General features: G+C 35.7%; 1 protein-coding gene across 2 annotated transcripts in view; it reads right to left on the reverse strand.

The window, feature by feature from the left end:
• The window catches only part of LOC100371165 (short transient receptor potential channel 4-like), a 90,404-nt gene that overhangs the window by 11,622 nt on the left and 63,174 nt on the right, over positions 1 to 15,608 (reverse strand). For both annotated transcript variants that reach the window (XM_085497616.1, XM_078011848.2), the window contains one exon: positions 8,283 to 8,677. In XM_085497616.1, coding sequence (XP_085353742.1) covers positions 8,283 to 8,651 — 369 coding nt within the window. In that variant the 5' untranslated portion in view covers positions 8,652 to 8,677. The remainder of the gene's footprint in view (positions 1 to 8,282; positions 8,678 to 15,608) is intronic.

Below are 15,608 nucleotides of genomic sequence, written 5' to 3' on the forward strand. Positions count from 1 at the left end.
GTCTCGTCAAACCAATTAGGTGTGCCACTCTATGACACCGTTCATATTAGCAGGCGTTTCCATCCATTGTTAGCCAACTGATTCAGTATAAATTATTGTATCTCTAGTTATAGTCGACATGCGTACTGCATAGAACGGGACTAATACACAAAACATATATGACAACATATAATAGTGAGTTTAAATATTAAACCCGTTCTTCAGCCGTATACAGTATTGATAAAACACTGTAACCACACACGTGAACGTGTCAATCTGGTCGCAATAAAACCGCAATCTAAATAACCACAATACATGCAGATGCGTTTCTTCATTGTGAACGGGCTATAAGTCCCCCAGCCACGTATGTGAATTTACGATTTAAAACAATGAAATAAAAGACAGCCAACTAGGGCAGTATTTATTCTTTTGACATTAGTATGTTACAACAACCTCACTCACGTCTAGAGAATATAACATTAAAAATATATGGATTATAGAATGAAAGCCAATAATCTTGATGACGAATGCGGATTTATATTCCCGTCGTAAATTATATATTTTAGCGAAATTGACATTCTTAGATTTATGGTGATTAAACCCTGGTCTGATTGCTCTCGAGTTAAAGTATTGAATGGCATGTTCTACCTTGCCTCTAGGGACCGTCAGTGTAATATCACAGGTTTACAATTTCAGTGCATTTAGATATACTGCGTAAAATGAAGAGTAATTCACCTTTCACACTCTTTTTTTATTTCATTTCTTGGTCGGTGTTTGTTGTAATGTAATTCAAATCCGCAAAGGCAACTCTTCATTCTCACCCAAAGTCATAAGATGCATGTTTAACAGAATACAAAAACAAAGCAGCACTATTTGGTCAGCCCTGTCCATACCACCATACTTGTCACTGTTTTATCACAACGCCATTTGTAAGCGCAATCCTACGATTTGAATATCGTTAAACATTGCTCTCGCAATTTCACGGAAGTGACGAAAGTTTGCGACGGCTCATATCAGTTTAACTACACAGTACTATCCAAAAGGTGTTCTTTTTCTCCAATGCTTAATGCTCTACTTCAAATTGAAATCATTTCTCGTCATATCATGTTTTAAACGTATATCATCTTACCACTATACACAAAGGTGAGATGTAAATAAAGGCCTAAAATACTTGATTGGATTGTCTTAAAGCCGATTTACAAGCGATGACTCTCAAGGTAACGCAACGAACGACAATAACGGTTACACAAGACAGGCAGCTGAATGTGGCGATGGACGAATAGATGCCTGAAAAATCGAGATTTATTTTTTATTATTTTTTCAGGCGACGCTGCCAAATCTATCTTGACGCTATTATAGATTATATTTGAATGTGGGGGAGTATTCAGCATAACTACAAATGGCGTTACTTCAAAGACACCAGGTGTTGTTTAGGCAAAATGGTACCACCTATTAAGATAATTCTCATACCGTACAAAAAATTATATTCCACACATAAACACGAATCAGATCAATTGGCATCATGTGTGTTGTTCTAAATAAGTTTGAAAAAAAATGGCAAATGCTTCAAGTTACCTGCGAAATGTTAATGACATCATGATAAAGAAAAATATTGTGAAATGAAATTGTGAAAATTAGTCGGGTTGAATCAAATCACTGACGTGCATCAATGACCCATCACGCACGACAGTCAAGAGCAGTTCAAATAAAATTATCTCAGGCAAGCCAGAGAACGGCTGAACACATGTTCAAATTTGCTGTTACAAATTACAAATAATACAATATAGCTGCACCTTGCCCATCGAATTGCATGTTTTCACGCCGTGAATCAGAATGAAATGTCCGATTACGTAAATTAAATATGTGTGGTGTGTGTTGAAAATAAGCATTGTCTTTTCAAAGTTATCAAGTCATTGTATTATATTATATTATACAATACGCGACTAACTTTATGAACCAACTAGAGGCTTTGTGTTCTATGGCTGTTAGACGCGGCTAATTATATTATTTAAATAGTCACCAGAAAACTTGACATGTTGAGAATTTTTTTTTTGAGTGGAAAGAATATTTCACGTTTCGTTCTCAACTACTCTTAGTGTTGCGGCATTGTACTTATGTAACATTACCTAGTGCAGCATAGTCCAGAATAAAATTATTTCTACAGAACTTTGATATTTAGATTTAGTTCTGTTATCACATACATTTTGTCTTCACTTTTTGTAGTAGGTTTTTCAAGTAAAACCAATTGCAGAAAAATGACCGTGCGTAGTGAGGTGATTGAACACAAAATTGAAGGCTGCCTGTGGCAGAGGTATTATAGCGTAAAATTCAAAGGATGGGAAGGAGACTGTCAACATGTAATGCGCGGCACGAGTACGTACACTAAACATATACACTGCTTGTTATTCATCACAATCCGCTGAATCGCGAAATAGCTTAATTACCAAATGAATCAAAGCTGATTAAATACAACAGAACACACACTATGAGATTAAAAGAAATATTAATTGAAATGAATAATGTAAAATGAAAGCATTATACACTGACATTCACTGTGATAGTTTCCACAGATCGTGATAAATGAGACAAACGTGTTATAGTCGGAAACAGCTTTGATACAAAACTAACGTGCTATGTACCATACCAGTTGTGTTTCTCCAGGTGCATTTTAGTCTAATTAAATACCCGATAAGGCAAGACAATTATTTAATGAATATGTGTACGCTATCGGAAATCATGAATGCTCTTTACGTAAACTGAGTTGCAAAACTAGACGCTATTCATTCGATAGGCAATCACATATTTCCTACAAGAAGGAAGCTAGGAAAGGTTATTTAGGCTATTCTGTATTAGTATTCGGTTATTTTCAAAAGTATCACCGTACTTATAATCTCCCTTACGTGCATTTGAATAACAATTGGCGGGATTGTGGGAAAGTACCAATCTCATTAAAATCCAGGCTATATTTTTTGTTGTATGTTATATAAAGAAAAGCTTATTAACGACAAGTGAACCCCAAAAAATTGATAATTAAACGAACTGACAATTAATTAAATATGGTAATTAACTATAATTAACATACATAAAAATGTAACCTATACCTACATCGTATTCAAATTACAGTGGGAAGTACAAAATTTGGCGTGTGTGATCAAAACAACAACATACCAATATGCATTTGTTGTTGAAGGTTATAAGTTCACTGAATACAGAATTTCTGTTTATTAGTTTTTTTCGTCCATGTCTCATGTTCAAAATTGAGTTGTGATTATTTAAATTAATGGTATGTTTGAGTGCAACACAAGACCCTTAGTGCACCCAATTGGAGATTACTTTATGGACTATCAGTTAATCACATGATGGGTCGGCAACGGTAAAGGTTTCTATACAAAGCGGTGATTTACCTTGATGCTCACATATGACCTTATTTGGGAACAACATATTGGCATTATTAAATAATGACATTGAACTATATACCCTTCAGAATTAGGTATATTACACTGCACGCGGCCAGTCTAGATATTCAGTCTTATACGGGTTCTGCAATCCAATCCAACCCCAACACACTAACAACGGCCAGGCCAATCAGAGAGCAGCTTATTTGTTGATATTTGTATCGACGTATCAACGTCTGCCTTGTATATATGCTTCGATTCAACTGTAATGGGTTCACTGACAATTCACACTTTGTCTGTATGTTTCTTTCATTGATTGAATTGAAACTATTTCAATTCATCATCAATTTTATGAACATCTATAGTTCAACATTGTCTTTGCCTTGCAAAACAAAATTTCTCAAGTTCGCTTCTGGTTTCGAAGAAGATCCCATTTTTTAAAAAAAAGACATCGTTCGTTTCGTCTAAACTATTGCACTAAAGTTTTGTAGAGAACGACTAGCATTGACAATCAAACAGCTTTGTGGCAGATATAATTCGTTTTTTGTTGAATACAAAGACCCTGTTCCATAGATTATCTCAGATTATATGAGATCTGAATATCACTTGTCTGATGTAGATCTGCGGTTTCATTGAGAAACAATTTCATTGTGACTTAGAATGACATATGGCGGGCCACAAGTGGAGCAGGATGTGTTCACTTTTTTTTTTCAAAACACCTGGAGTCCATTTAATCCTCCTACCGATTTTGTTTCTATGACCGTTTTGTCGATTGTTGTCAGTTGTTTGTTTTTTGTTATTTTAAAATCTCATTTATTATTTACAAATACCTGGCTGGTTTTGTGATAACGACATAAGAACACTTATACGGGCGTGCCAACTAACAACAATAATTCAGTCGCATACTCGGTCATCCCCATGTTGCCATAGAAACAACGCATACATTGTAAAATTGATTAGTCTGATATTCCACCTCGAGTTCATATACGCACTAAGAGTGTATAGATGATAACTTGAGATTACAATATCTCTCTCAATATACGTGACATTTGTAAAAACACCGATAATATATTGATTAATTATGCAGCCCTTTTCTGTGGTGTATACTCCACGCCATTTTGTGTGCATTTATTCATTCTCGAAAGAAACACATCCTCGAATAAGTTAGTTCGAGTGGTCATATCCTGTACTGAGTGTCTAAACCTCTCCTAAGCATACTTCAAGTTGTCGCATTACATATGGTAAGAGCGAATTGGCGATAATACAGAGGTAACAATGGCACAGTGCGTAATCATGATGTTCGTGTTTTCTCTGTATATTGTATACAACAAGGGAATGAAATATTGATACACACTGCTTGAAGCTACATATACATTTATAATTCGGTGCGTATACACAGTCCACTATATCTTTTACGGGGTGGATGTTTAATCTCGGATCCTCTCTCCCTGGATTCCTGGCACTGATTGATTATGTATGCTAGATTCGCTACTTGATCAACGTTTTTCGACCATTGTTACAAGCAAAAAATATACAAATACGAATAATATACATAATTTATAAATAAGCGTTTAATTTATAGTAATCATTCAATGTGTGGTAAAGTTATAGTAATACCATATTTGTTACCATAGAAACATTCATGTTAGTCCCTTAAAAATATCAACTTTTCAATTTGTCATATTCCGGTGCATACTGTTTTAGTGGATGGCGAAACTGTACTAGGCTACTGGTATAGATTTTGTAATGATCTTCGTTTTCTGTGAGATAGTTCAAAATTATAAAATTAACAGTATTGCCATCTTACCAAGCACATTGAATTAAATAATTAAGGGATTTTAAAGTTTTTAATTGTGGGTTTGTGGGTTTACTGTTAACATAGTTTGAATATGATATTTGATGTTTGTTCATGTATTAAAGAGAAACAGAAAAAACGACACAAAAAAACTGCGTTTGGAGAGAGAAGAAAAAGTTGCGTGCTAAGCAGTAACAGTCATTTCCAGCATGGTATTTCTGAACCTCTATTTCAATTCGATTCAAACATTTCTCACCACGGTGTTTTTTCGTGTTTTGTTGTTGAAGAATAGTTGCATTACTAGTTTAAGGAAGTATTTGTGTTTCATAACCTGCGTGTCGACGGGGTGCTCGAGTAGTTACTGCCTGTGGATTGTTTCTCAGTTGGAGAATGTAGAGATTTAATGAACGTCACCTACATAAAGTGGCTCATTATAACACAGTTGTTGCCAACCACGGTTCAAAAGATGCTCAATTATAATATTTTTTCGTTTCGAAAGCCTACTAAAATTAAGTGAATTGTCCATACGTGCCAAAGTATGTTACTGCATCCAAATATATCATATATTTATATGACGTGTTGTTAAGACGATGGAAAAGTATTACACGCATGTCATTAAATCTTTCAATGTTTACGGTATATGAACAATCAGTGAATGTGATGAAGTGTCCAGTGTAGTGTAGTGTAGTGTAGTGTAGTGTAGTGTAGTGTAGTGTAGTGTAGTGTAGTGTAGTGTAGTGTAGTGTAGTGTAGTGTAGTGTAGTTGTAGTGTAGTGTAGTGTAGTGTAGTGTAGTGTAGTGTAGTGTAGTGTAGTGTAGTGTAGTGTAGTGTGTAGTGTAGTGTAGTGTAGTGTAGTGTAGTGTAGTGTAGTGTAGTGTAGTGTAGTGTAGTGTAGTGTAGTGTAGTGTAGTGTAGTGTGTAGTGTAGTGTAGTGCAGTGCAGTGTAGTGTGGTGTAGTGCAGCACAGTGTACAGCAGAATATATCAGTGACGGGTAAAGCACATCACCGCATATGTTCGTGAATAAACATCATACCCACTCGATTTCTACATTAATAATCCGTTTTTATAGAATGTAAATGTATAACACGATAAATAGTTAAATCAGTGTAAGAATTATATTAGGACCTCAAGCAATACAGTCAAGAAGTGATGTCAGGCGTTCTGAAAATAATGAGTACATCCTGCTCCACATGTTGCATATTCCAGTACTTTCTGAGTCGTATTATATTATATATTTACTTGGGTTTAATACAGATGACCCAAACATCTTAACAAAATCGATAATAATTGGCAAGTAATTGAAAGCGTTACATGCATTTTAATATTGTTAGATTAAATATACAGCCAATGTTTGTAATCACTATCATGTCTAAGTCTGAACATATTTATGTACGGTGAAATATTATTTTCCCATAGGTGGGGCTTCAATGATCGTCTTACATGTGTTGGTGGGCGGGAAGTACGTGGGTGATAATGCATACATTCGGATATGCATAGATAATATACTCGTTTGTCAAGTGTTCCCTGCAGTCATTCTTACATACACTATGCATTTGTATTCTACGTCACCTTTTAAGAGGAGCGCAAACAAGCGTCTAAAGTCAATATTGTGTTGATTTAGGAGAAAAGGTTCGTTTTCCTGGTGATAGTTTATTATCACTTTTAGGAATAGCAATCATGTTATTCCGTTACAGTTGCTGAACAGCGGGTAATTGACAAGGAGTGGTGAGTGTAATGTATGAGATTTACTTGCATTTGATTGCTCACGCTGATGACATATCCACTAAACCCTGCATCTAACGATTCAGTTAGGTTAGGCACAGTCATTAAAGTATTTTCACAATATAAGAGGAAACCTGTTTCAATTTTATGTGTTTACTTGTTCTGAAATTATATTACATACTTGCTTTGATATGCATGGAAATAACCCCAGAGAATTTCCAATCATTTAGTCTTATTGTACAAGTTAAAACAAAACCTTTGAATGGAATTCTCCTCATCGCATTCGTTTTCTTATACTCCGTATACTGTCCAAGCATTATGGTTAAATTTATGTATGTTGTTTATAAATTTATATGAAGACACAATGTTACATATAGATTATTTCCATAAGCTCATTAAAAAATAACATATTCGTGGTATGGTCTACTACTTATTTTATTCACATACTAATTTGTTCACGTTTAAGTCTCTGTATGTTGAACATGAGTCTACAATATATTACACATTGAGATGCAAATGTCACTTTGACGTTTGGGTTTAAACATTTTTACTAATCATTGAGTATTCCGTTATCTAGTCATACTGATTACTGTGAATGCATAATGCATGTATTGAGATGAGATACTAGTGTCAAGATGTCGTATTTGGTGGTGGGTAGGAACAAATGTTACAAAACACAAAACACTCCGTATACAATCTATATCAACATTTGACCCATAATTGTAATGTTCTCAACTAATTTACATAGGATATCTGCAACTCTATTTATTTCCCCTATTATTAAGATGTTTACGTGTTTGGCATCCGTTATATCACAAAATCTAATCACACCACTGTCGTATAATTTAATAAATCATGAAGACGATGAATAAGTCAATCGTGCAACTCAGGTAGGTCCTGTAATCCGGCAGTTTAAATGACTGCGTCTCGCAATGTGACAAAAGTCACGAAAACAAAGTCGCAGGCAGACTTTTAACCTGGACCTATCTTAAGACTATATCGCATGTTATGTCAGTACATAGTGTATCACGGTCTACCATGGCACTATTTAGAACAGCGTAATCCGGTAGTGTTTAGCACGGCCTAGGCTATCATGACATAGTTTAGCACGGCCTGTCTTAATACTTTTTCGCACGGCATATCCTAGCACCGTTTACTAGTATTTTAGGACTGGCCAACGCGGCCTGCCTCGAAATTGTTCAGCACGTCTAATTGAGACTGTTTAGCACGTCGCACCTGTTCTTATCTTAACGCTGTTAACATTTTATGTTGACAGTGGTTAACTTCATGATTGTGGCGGTCTCCTCTCATAATTCAATGTAACACTTAATGTAACGAATTATCAATAAGATGAATCTGTTCATGACAAACTATTATATGATACATACCCTGATGTCCTTTTTCCCTGTTGGCTTGTGCTTTAAAATCAAATCTACGGCTTCCACGACCTCCTCGTCTATTGCGTGTAACAATGCATCTCCGATTTGAACATTGTGGGACAGCAGCAGTTCTATTATTTCAATATTTTCGTTCTGTATTGCTATTAATAGTGCACTGCGACCAAGAGAGTCCACACAGTTTATATTTATTGTAAAGTATATCTCAGCTTCTTCCAGGAAATGCCTCACAGTCGGCAAGTCACCCTTCTCCACGGCCAGCAAGTATAGCCTCTCTTCTGGTGACAGCGGTTGCTCCTTCCGCACAATTTCTAACGGAATCCGGCCACTGCTTTCGTCCACTGGATAATACGGTGCCATGGCAACGTCTTCGCTCTAACTGCCTGCTAAAGAAATGAAACAAACGATTACATTCCCTGTTATGCCGATGTCATTTTCAGTGTTTTGGACCAACCAACACTCTCGCTGTATATGTTGACACTGGCACTGGAAAATTATGGGTCTGTCGCCTTCGCGGCGTGGTGTAGACAGCAAGTAGAAAAGACATGATTAATTAATTCATATTTGCAACAATCGCTTTCATCGTGGTGGTTTCTATGGTAACCAATCATGCGTAACAGTGCCGTACAACCGAATCACAAATGACGTTTGCTGTCAATAGTAAATACAAACAGTGAGAAGTGTTACAATTCTGAACATATTTTTCTCAATAGTTCAGAGAGGGTGGAGTCAGAAACCTTGAACTAAAAAATGCGAACAACAGTTAAAGTGACATAGTCCCACAAAAATAATAAAAATAAAATTAACTTCCTGCCGATTGTTTTTGATGTGTTCGCCAATCATCATATTTTGATAAGCTTTGTTTTACTTGTAATATCGATTTTAAAGAATAAAACAGTCACCGATATTATGCTTGCCATTTTATGTATTTTACTAATAATTATGAATTACATATTGATGGATGTAAAAGATCTTGCCGATAGCATGCCAACAAACCGGAAGTTTGTTTTATTTATGTGGCTAGACGTTATCATGACGCTTACGGTTATTGTCAAATCTCGAGGTGACGATTGGTTCAATGATTGCACGCAGCATGGGTGATCCTTGGGAGTTAAGCAAACCAGACTCGCCTTCCGGATAATCTTATTTGAACTGAATTTTGAGCATGTAACAAGGAATTTCTTGTTTTTAGTTGATTACACAGAGCAACATTTTAGTATGTATATTTACCAAGGCGGAGTGGGTTGTCAAAAACACAATACGTTACTATAAATTCATTCTGGGAACACGATTCCCACAGTAGTTGGTTTCGCCAAATAGGGACATGGACATGGCGTCCCTTTATCCATTCATTCAGTTTACAAATCAACAACGGCACTAGTCATGATATAGCGAATTATGTGAGTTCAATACATAAATCCATCTTTATAACAGGCCTTCACTTTGATATATGACTCAGAATAATAATATCCTGAATATATTTTAGTCCACCGAAGCTTAAATGACCAGTTGCCAATGATTATTCAGATGACGGCGTCACGCAGTGTATAATCACAGCCCCTCTGTCTATGGAGGGACTTTGGTATAATGTACTGTCTCATGTACCAATTATTTCAGATTATGTTTATCATTCCGTGTATTAGTATGTTAGTTTGTTCTTCACATCTGGGTGCTCCCTTTCATTCATCGGGCACGTCAACGTTACGTTGCATCTATTGGTTTGTTATCCGTAAGCATTTATCAAAAAGGGGGAGAAGATTAGGTTTTCCATAATAAATGGCGAGGTCGCGACACATGACTTCGTTCGGCTTCCGTTCAGTTCGTGGGCAATGTAAAAATATATATCTACGCTGGAGAAAGAAATAACTTGTTTAATTTATTATATACGACGATATTATGATCGAGAGAGCAGTATAAACATAATCACAATATTAGATATTTTTTTATTTCACATCAGGAATGTGTACGTGCTATTAAAATACTAATCGAATTTATTTTATTGGTTCGTGAGTATATCCTTATACGCCATATGCATGTACTTAACAAATATTATATTCATAGGAAGCAATGTCTGTCACTCCGCTATAGGGGATAGCACTGTTGGGTTTCAATGAAAAAGCTGGAAATGGTATCTCACATTCCTTGGACTGTTTTCGTCGCCACACGCTGTCACTGTCCCAAGGGATTATTGACGATGGTACACAATGCTTGTAATAGTTGAATTTAAAGACAGAACGGTAACTTTGTTAATATTAGCATGCAGCAAACCGACTGATTAATGATCATAGTCACATTCGATTTATTAGAAAAAAACTAGGATCGTAAACACGCAGCGATATAATTGCAACTATGTACGAGTGACTGTTACTGTTGCTACATAGTAATCGAGATCCAATAGTTGTGAAATGATTAAAGAGGCGCCATGGGCAAAGCCGTATATAAAACCTTCCCATTAGTCTAATTAACACCGCCCGAGTCTCATTAATACAGTTGGGGTAAGCTCTCCGTTATGCTTACTATCATAGACAGACTCTAGTAAGTGACGATGTCGGAATGTTTCAAAGGATAATAACAGTTTGCGTGTATGTTGTGTGTGTAATTTATGCTCCCGTGTAATCGATAAAACAAATGTTCAACTTGCTAAATGCGGTTCTGTTAAGCGAATCTGACTTTCGAACACTGACTGAGTCGGTTTGGATTAGAAGTGAGTAAATAAGACGGGGCGATCAGTGTGACTACATATGTACTGCTACTTTGCTAATTGTACAGAAACCAATTTAAATGCAGAAAGTGTTTAAAGGATATGAATACTTGACAAAGGTACATTTTTCCAATAAGCACGCAGCCAAGTAAGATAAGATATTTTGATAAGCGTTACTCGCCAGTGATGAAACCCCGACTTTGTTCTAGTTTCTTAAAGGTTAGCAATTCAAGTCGAAAACAGCCGTCGTGAAAACGACGATAGAAAATGTTCACCAGAAAACAAACCAATCGCAAAAATTACTACATTTGTCTGGAGTGAAAGAGTTAGGGTGGAGGTACTGACTGTTTATTGAATATGTCACTTACATGAGGTGGGTTGTACTAATGTATGTATATTGTACGCGTACATTTTGCTCATTTTAATTCAAATTCATTGATTTGGGGCTATTCCAATGACAATAGCTAAGAGACCAGTTTTATCCATGCTCCATCACGATTCATTTGATCAATTATGTTTGTGTTATTATAAAGTGGTTTGTTAAGCACCACGACACGTTGCAATTCAACGTGTCACACTGTGTGAATAAAATCAATATTACTATGACCTATAGCTGTGGTATACAGGCGATACATGTAGTCAACTGTATAACTACTGTACATTGTAAACAAATCATGAATTTACACTGATCATATTATTTCGGTAACAATATATAGAAAATCGTTGATACCGTGCAGTGTGTATTAAAGTGTTTGTACATAGTCGTGTTTGTCGGGCATTCACCCCCATAATGTACACATCGATTTCAGACGCCAGTCAGAGCGTGAAGCATATACTAGTCACACAGGAAATTCATAATGAGTTAAATAAAAATGGTTATATTTTGAAGATATTAAAAATATTATTCAAAGTAACCCGTGCTAATGGCCTGCAGAATGAATATCGCTTTAAAATGTTGATAGGAGCCAGAATTGCGCTTAATAAAAATAATTTTTCTGATCGCGCTATTACCCGGCGGTGGTGCTGAAATAATTAAATGGAGGTAATAGCGAGTCCCCACACGCCACCACAACAGGATGTATATATGCGTAGTTATACAGTTATAGTCGCAATAAAAACTATATGGTAATGGCTAACACGGCACGTCAATTTCTGCGCACACTAATTATTGTGAGTGTGACGATGAAGCTGTCATATATATTAAAAAAACTCAGTCTAGTTATACGGCGGACCAAACGCCTGCAACGCAAACTAAACAAAATAACTCATGATACAGGCGATAACGAAGTCAACATAATAATAATTAATTTAAAATATTATTAATATTAATTAGTTTGAGAATTATATATATATATATATATATATATATATATATATATATATATATATATATATATATATATATATATATATATATATATATATATATATATATATATATATATATAGTCATTTACAATAACACATCATTCTATACGGTAAGTAACGCAAGCAATGTGTTACCGTTCTTATATGCTATATCAGCGGCGTTTACAAATACACCTCTGTTGTCATACATACTAGTGGCCATCATTATGACTGGATATTGTAAGCTATATAATCTTCACTCTGAACATCAATATATTTATTTCTCGCGATCACGACATTTCATATATGAAACTACGCATACAAGTTATTCAGATAATTAACTAAATCACAACATCCTGTTGTGTTGGGAAAAAAAGAACGACGTCACGTTATCATCATTGATGAATATGTCATCATTTTGTGGTCGCTGTACTTATAATATTCCTTCGAGTAATAAACTAGAAGAGTGATGTCGTCATTCCTTGCGTTTGAAGTTATTATAATATACTTCTAAGAAAGAAGATCGAAGAACGATGCCATCATAACATTCACATTATACAGTTTTTAAAAAGTTGTATTGATGATCTAAATGTTGATCGGTTTTAAAATAAAACGGTTATAATTCTGTCCAAATGCAATATAATATACATGGTCACGTGAATGTAATTACATGACATATTTATTTAGTATTTTTAGAGGAAAGATAAATGTGTTTCGTGACAGGAAATAAGTGGTTCTAACTAATATACAGTTACCATAGTTACTAAGCTACTGAATATAAAGTGAAAGTGTGATTTATTTTCAGATGATTATAAATAGTAACCACTCTCGCGAGAATTCCAGAAGCATTGCGGAAAAAAAAAACGACTGACTATGCCACTCGTTAGTGATAAGAGTGAAAACACGACGGTTCATGTGGAATGTATAATTGAAAACAGAACCATCGTTGTAAAATATAATATATAATATTGTAATAAATACATTATGTATAGACAAACTTTTGTTGAACAGTTGTCAACTCTGTCGTATCCAAGTACTAGTAACCATGTTAACCAACACTTTTGAACAAATCAGGGAATAATCCTGCGAATCAGCACGGTATTTGGATGTAATCTCAGAAAGAATACAGTTCACCAAGATATAATGTGTTTATCATCGAATACTCATTAGAAGCTCATTGAATCGGTGGTTCACATTTTTAGATCACTGTTATTTTGTCGTATTCTCCCTCACTATCATGGCTGTGTATTGTGCATTGAATGATGGAATGTACAGATTAAGAAACGTTCATTATCGGGAACACCCTGTCTGAGTTCTGTGTTATCATGTGTTACATTTGGCAACCTACACGATTATAACATTATTACGATTTACGCATATATATTAATTCAAATAAAGGAACGAGCACGGAATGATTGACATATATTTAAATTTCGTGGGAGTTATTTTAGCATATAATGCTCCTATACTATATATAACTTCTATAATATGTTAATTAGTTGAGATCTGCAGACAGGATGTATTTATCAATATTTAATCTAGAGTGACGAGTCGGTGTGGTTAACCACTTTATGCCGAAGCTTACACTGATAGATTGGCCATCAAGAAACAGGAACAATGAGCTAGAGAAGAGCAAGCGAGTGATGGATGTTACACTTTGTTTTTGTAAATCCTGCTTGAGCGATCAGAGGTAATTTTTGAATAACATCGTCATCGTGGAATACGCTAAATTTATTACTGTTGTTGGTTCAATAGCAATGTCATTATGGAACAATCTATAAACATTGTAGGTGCTAGTGGTCCTTACACTTCCAGAAGTGTTCAATAGCAATGTCATTATGGAACAATATATAAACATTGTAGGTGATACTGGTCCTTACACTTCCAGGAGTGTTCAATAGCAACGTCATTATGGAACACTCTATAAACATTGTAGGTGCTAGTGGTCCTTACACTTCCAGAAGTGTTCAATAGCAATGTCATTATGGAACAATATATAAACATTGTAGGTGATACTGGTCCTTACACTTCCAGGAGTGTTCAATAGCAACGTCATTATGGAACACTCTATAAACATTGTAGGTGCTAGTGGTCCTTACACTTCCAGGAGTGTTCAATAGCAATGTCATTATGGAACACTCTATAAACATTGTAGGTGCTAGTGGTCCTTACACTTCCAGCAGTGTTCAATAGCAATGTCATTATGGAACACTCTATAAACATTGTAGGTGCTACTGGTCCTTACACTTCCAGCAGTGTTCAATAGCAACGTCATTATAGAACACTCTATAAACATTGTAGGTGCTAGTGGTCCTTAAACTTCCAGGAGAGTTTAATAGCAACGTCATTATAGAACACTCTATAAACATTGTAGGTGCAACTGGTCCTTACACTTTAAGGAGTGTTCAATAGCAATGTCATTATGGAACAATCTATAAACATTGTAGGTGCTAGTGGTCCTTACACTTCCAGCCGTGTTCAATAGCAACGTCATTATGGAACACTCTATAAACATTGTAGGTGCTACTGGTCCTTACACTTCCAGGAGTGTTCAATAGCAATGTCATTATGGAACACTCTATAAACATTGTAGGTGCTAGTGGTCCTTACACTTCCAGGAGTGTTTAATAGCAATGTCATTATGGAACATTCTATACACACTGCAATGTCATTATGGTATTTTCTGTGAACATTGTAGGTGCTCGTGGAACAGATATCTCGTGGAGTGTTAAAAAACAAAACTAATAGAATGTTTAATAACCGGTATATGTTTAGGTTTAGTGTACCATTTAGTAGACGTACACACGCCACTCCGGGATTTAGTGTACCATTTAGTAGACGTACATACGCCACTCCGGGATTTAGTGTACCATTTAGTAGACGTATAGGCACCACTCCGGGATTTAGTGTATCATTTAGTAGACGTATATGCACCACTCCGGGATTTAGTGTACCATTTAGTAGACGTACACACGCCACTCCGGGATTTAGTGTACCATTTAGTAGACGTACATACGCCACTCCGGGATTTAGTGTACCATTTAGTAGACGTATAGGCACCACTCCGGGATTTAGTGTATCATTTAGTAGACGTATATGCACCACTCCGGGATTTAGTGTACCATTTAGTAGACGTACATACGCCACTCCAGGATTTAGTGTACCATTTAGTAGACGTACACACGCCACTCCGGGATTTAGTGTATCATTTAGTAGACGTATATACACCACTCCGGGATTTAGTGTATCATTTAGTAGACGTACACACG

Source organism: Saccoglossus kowalevskii, chromosome 4, assembly GCF_978046115.1.
Source record: "Saccoglossus kowalevskii chromosome 4, keSacKowa6.1, whole genome shotgun sequence".
Taxonomy (NCBI): domain Eukaryota; kingdom Metazoa; phylum Hemichordata; class Enteropneusta; family Harrimaniidae; genus Saccoglossus; species Saccoglossus kowalevskii.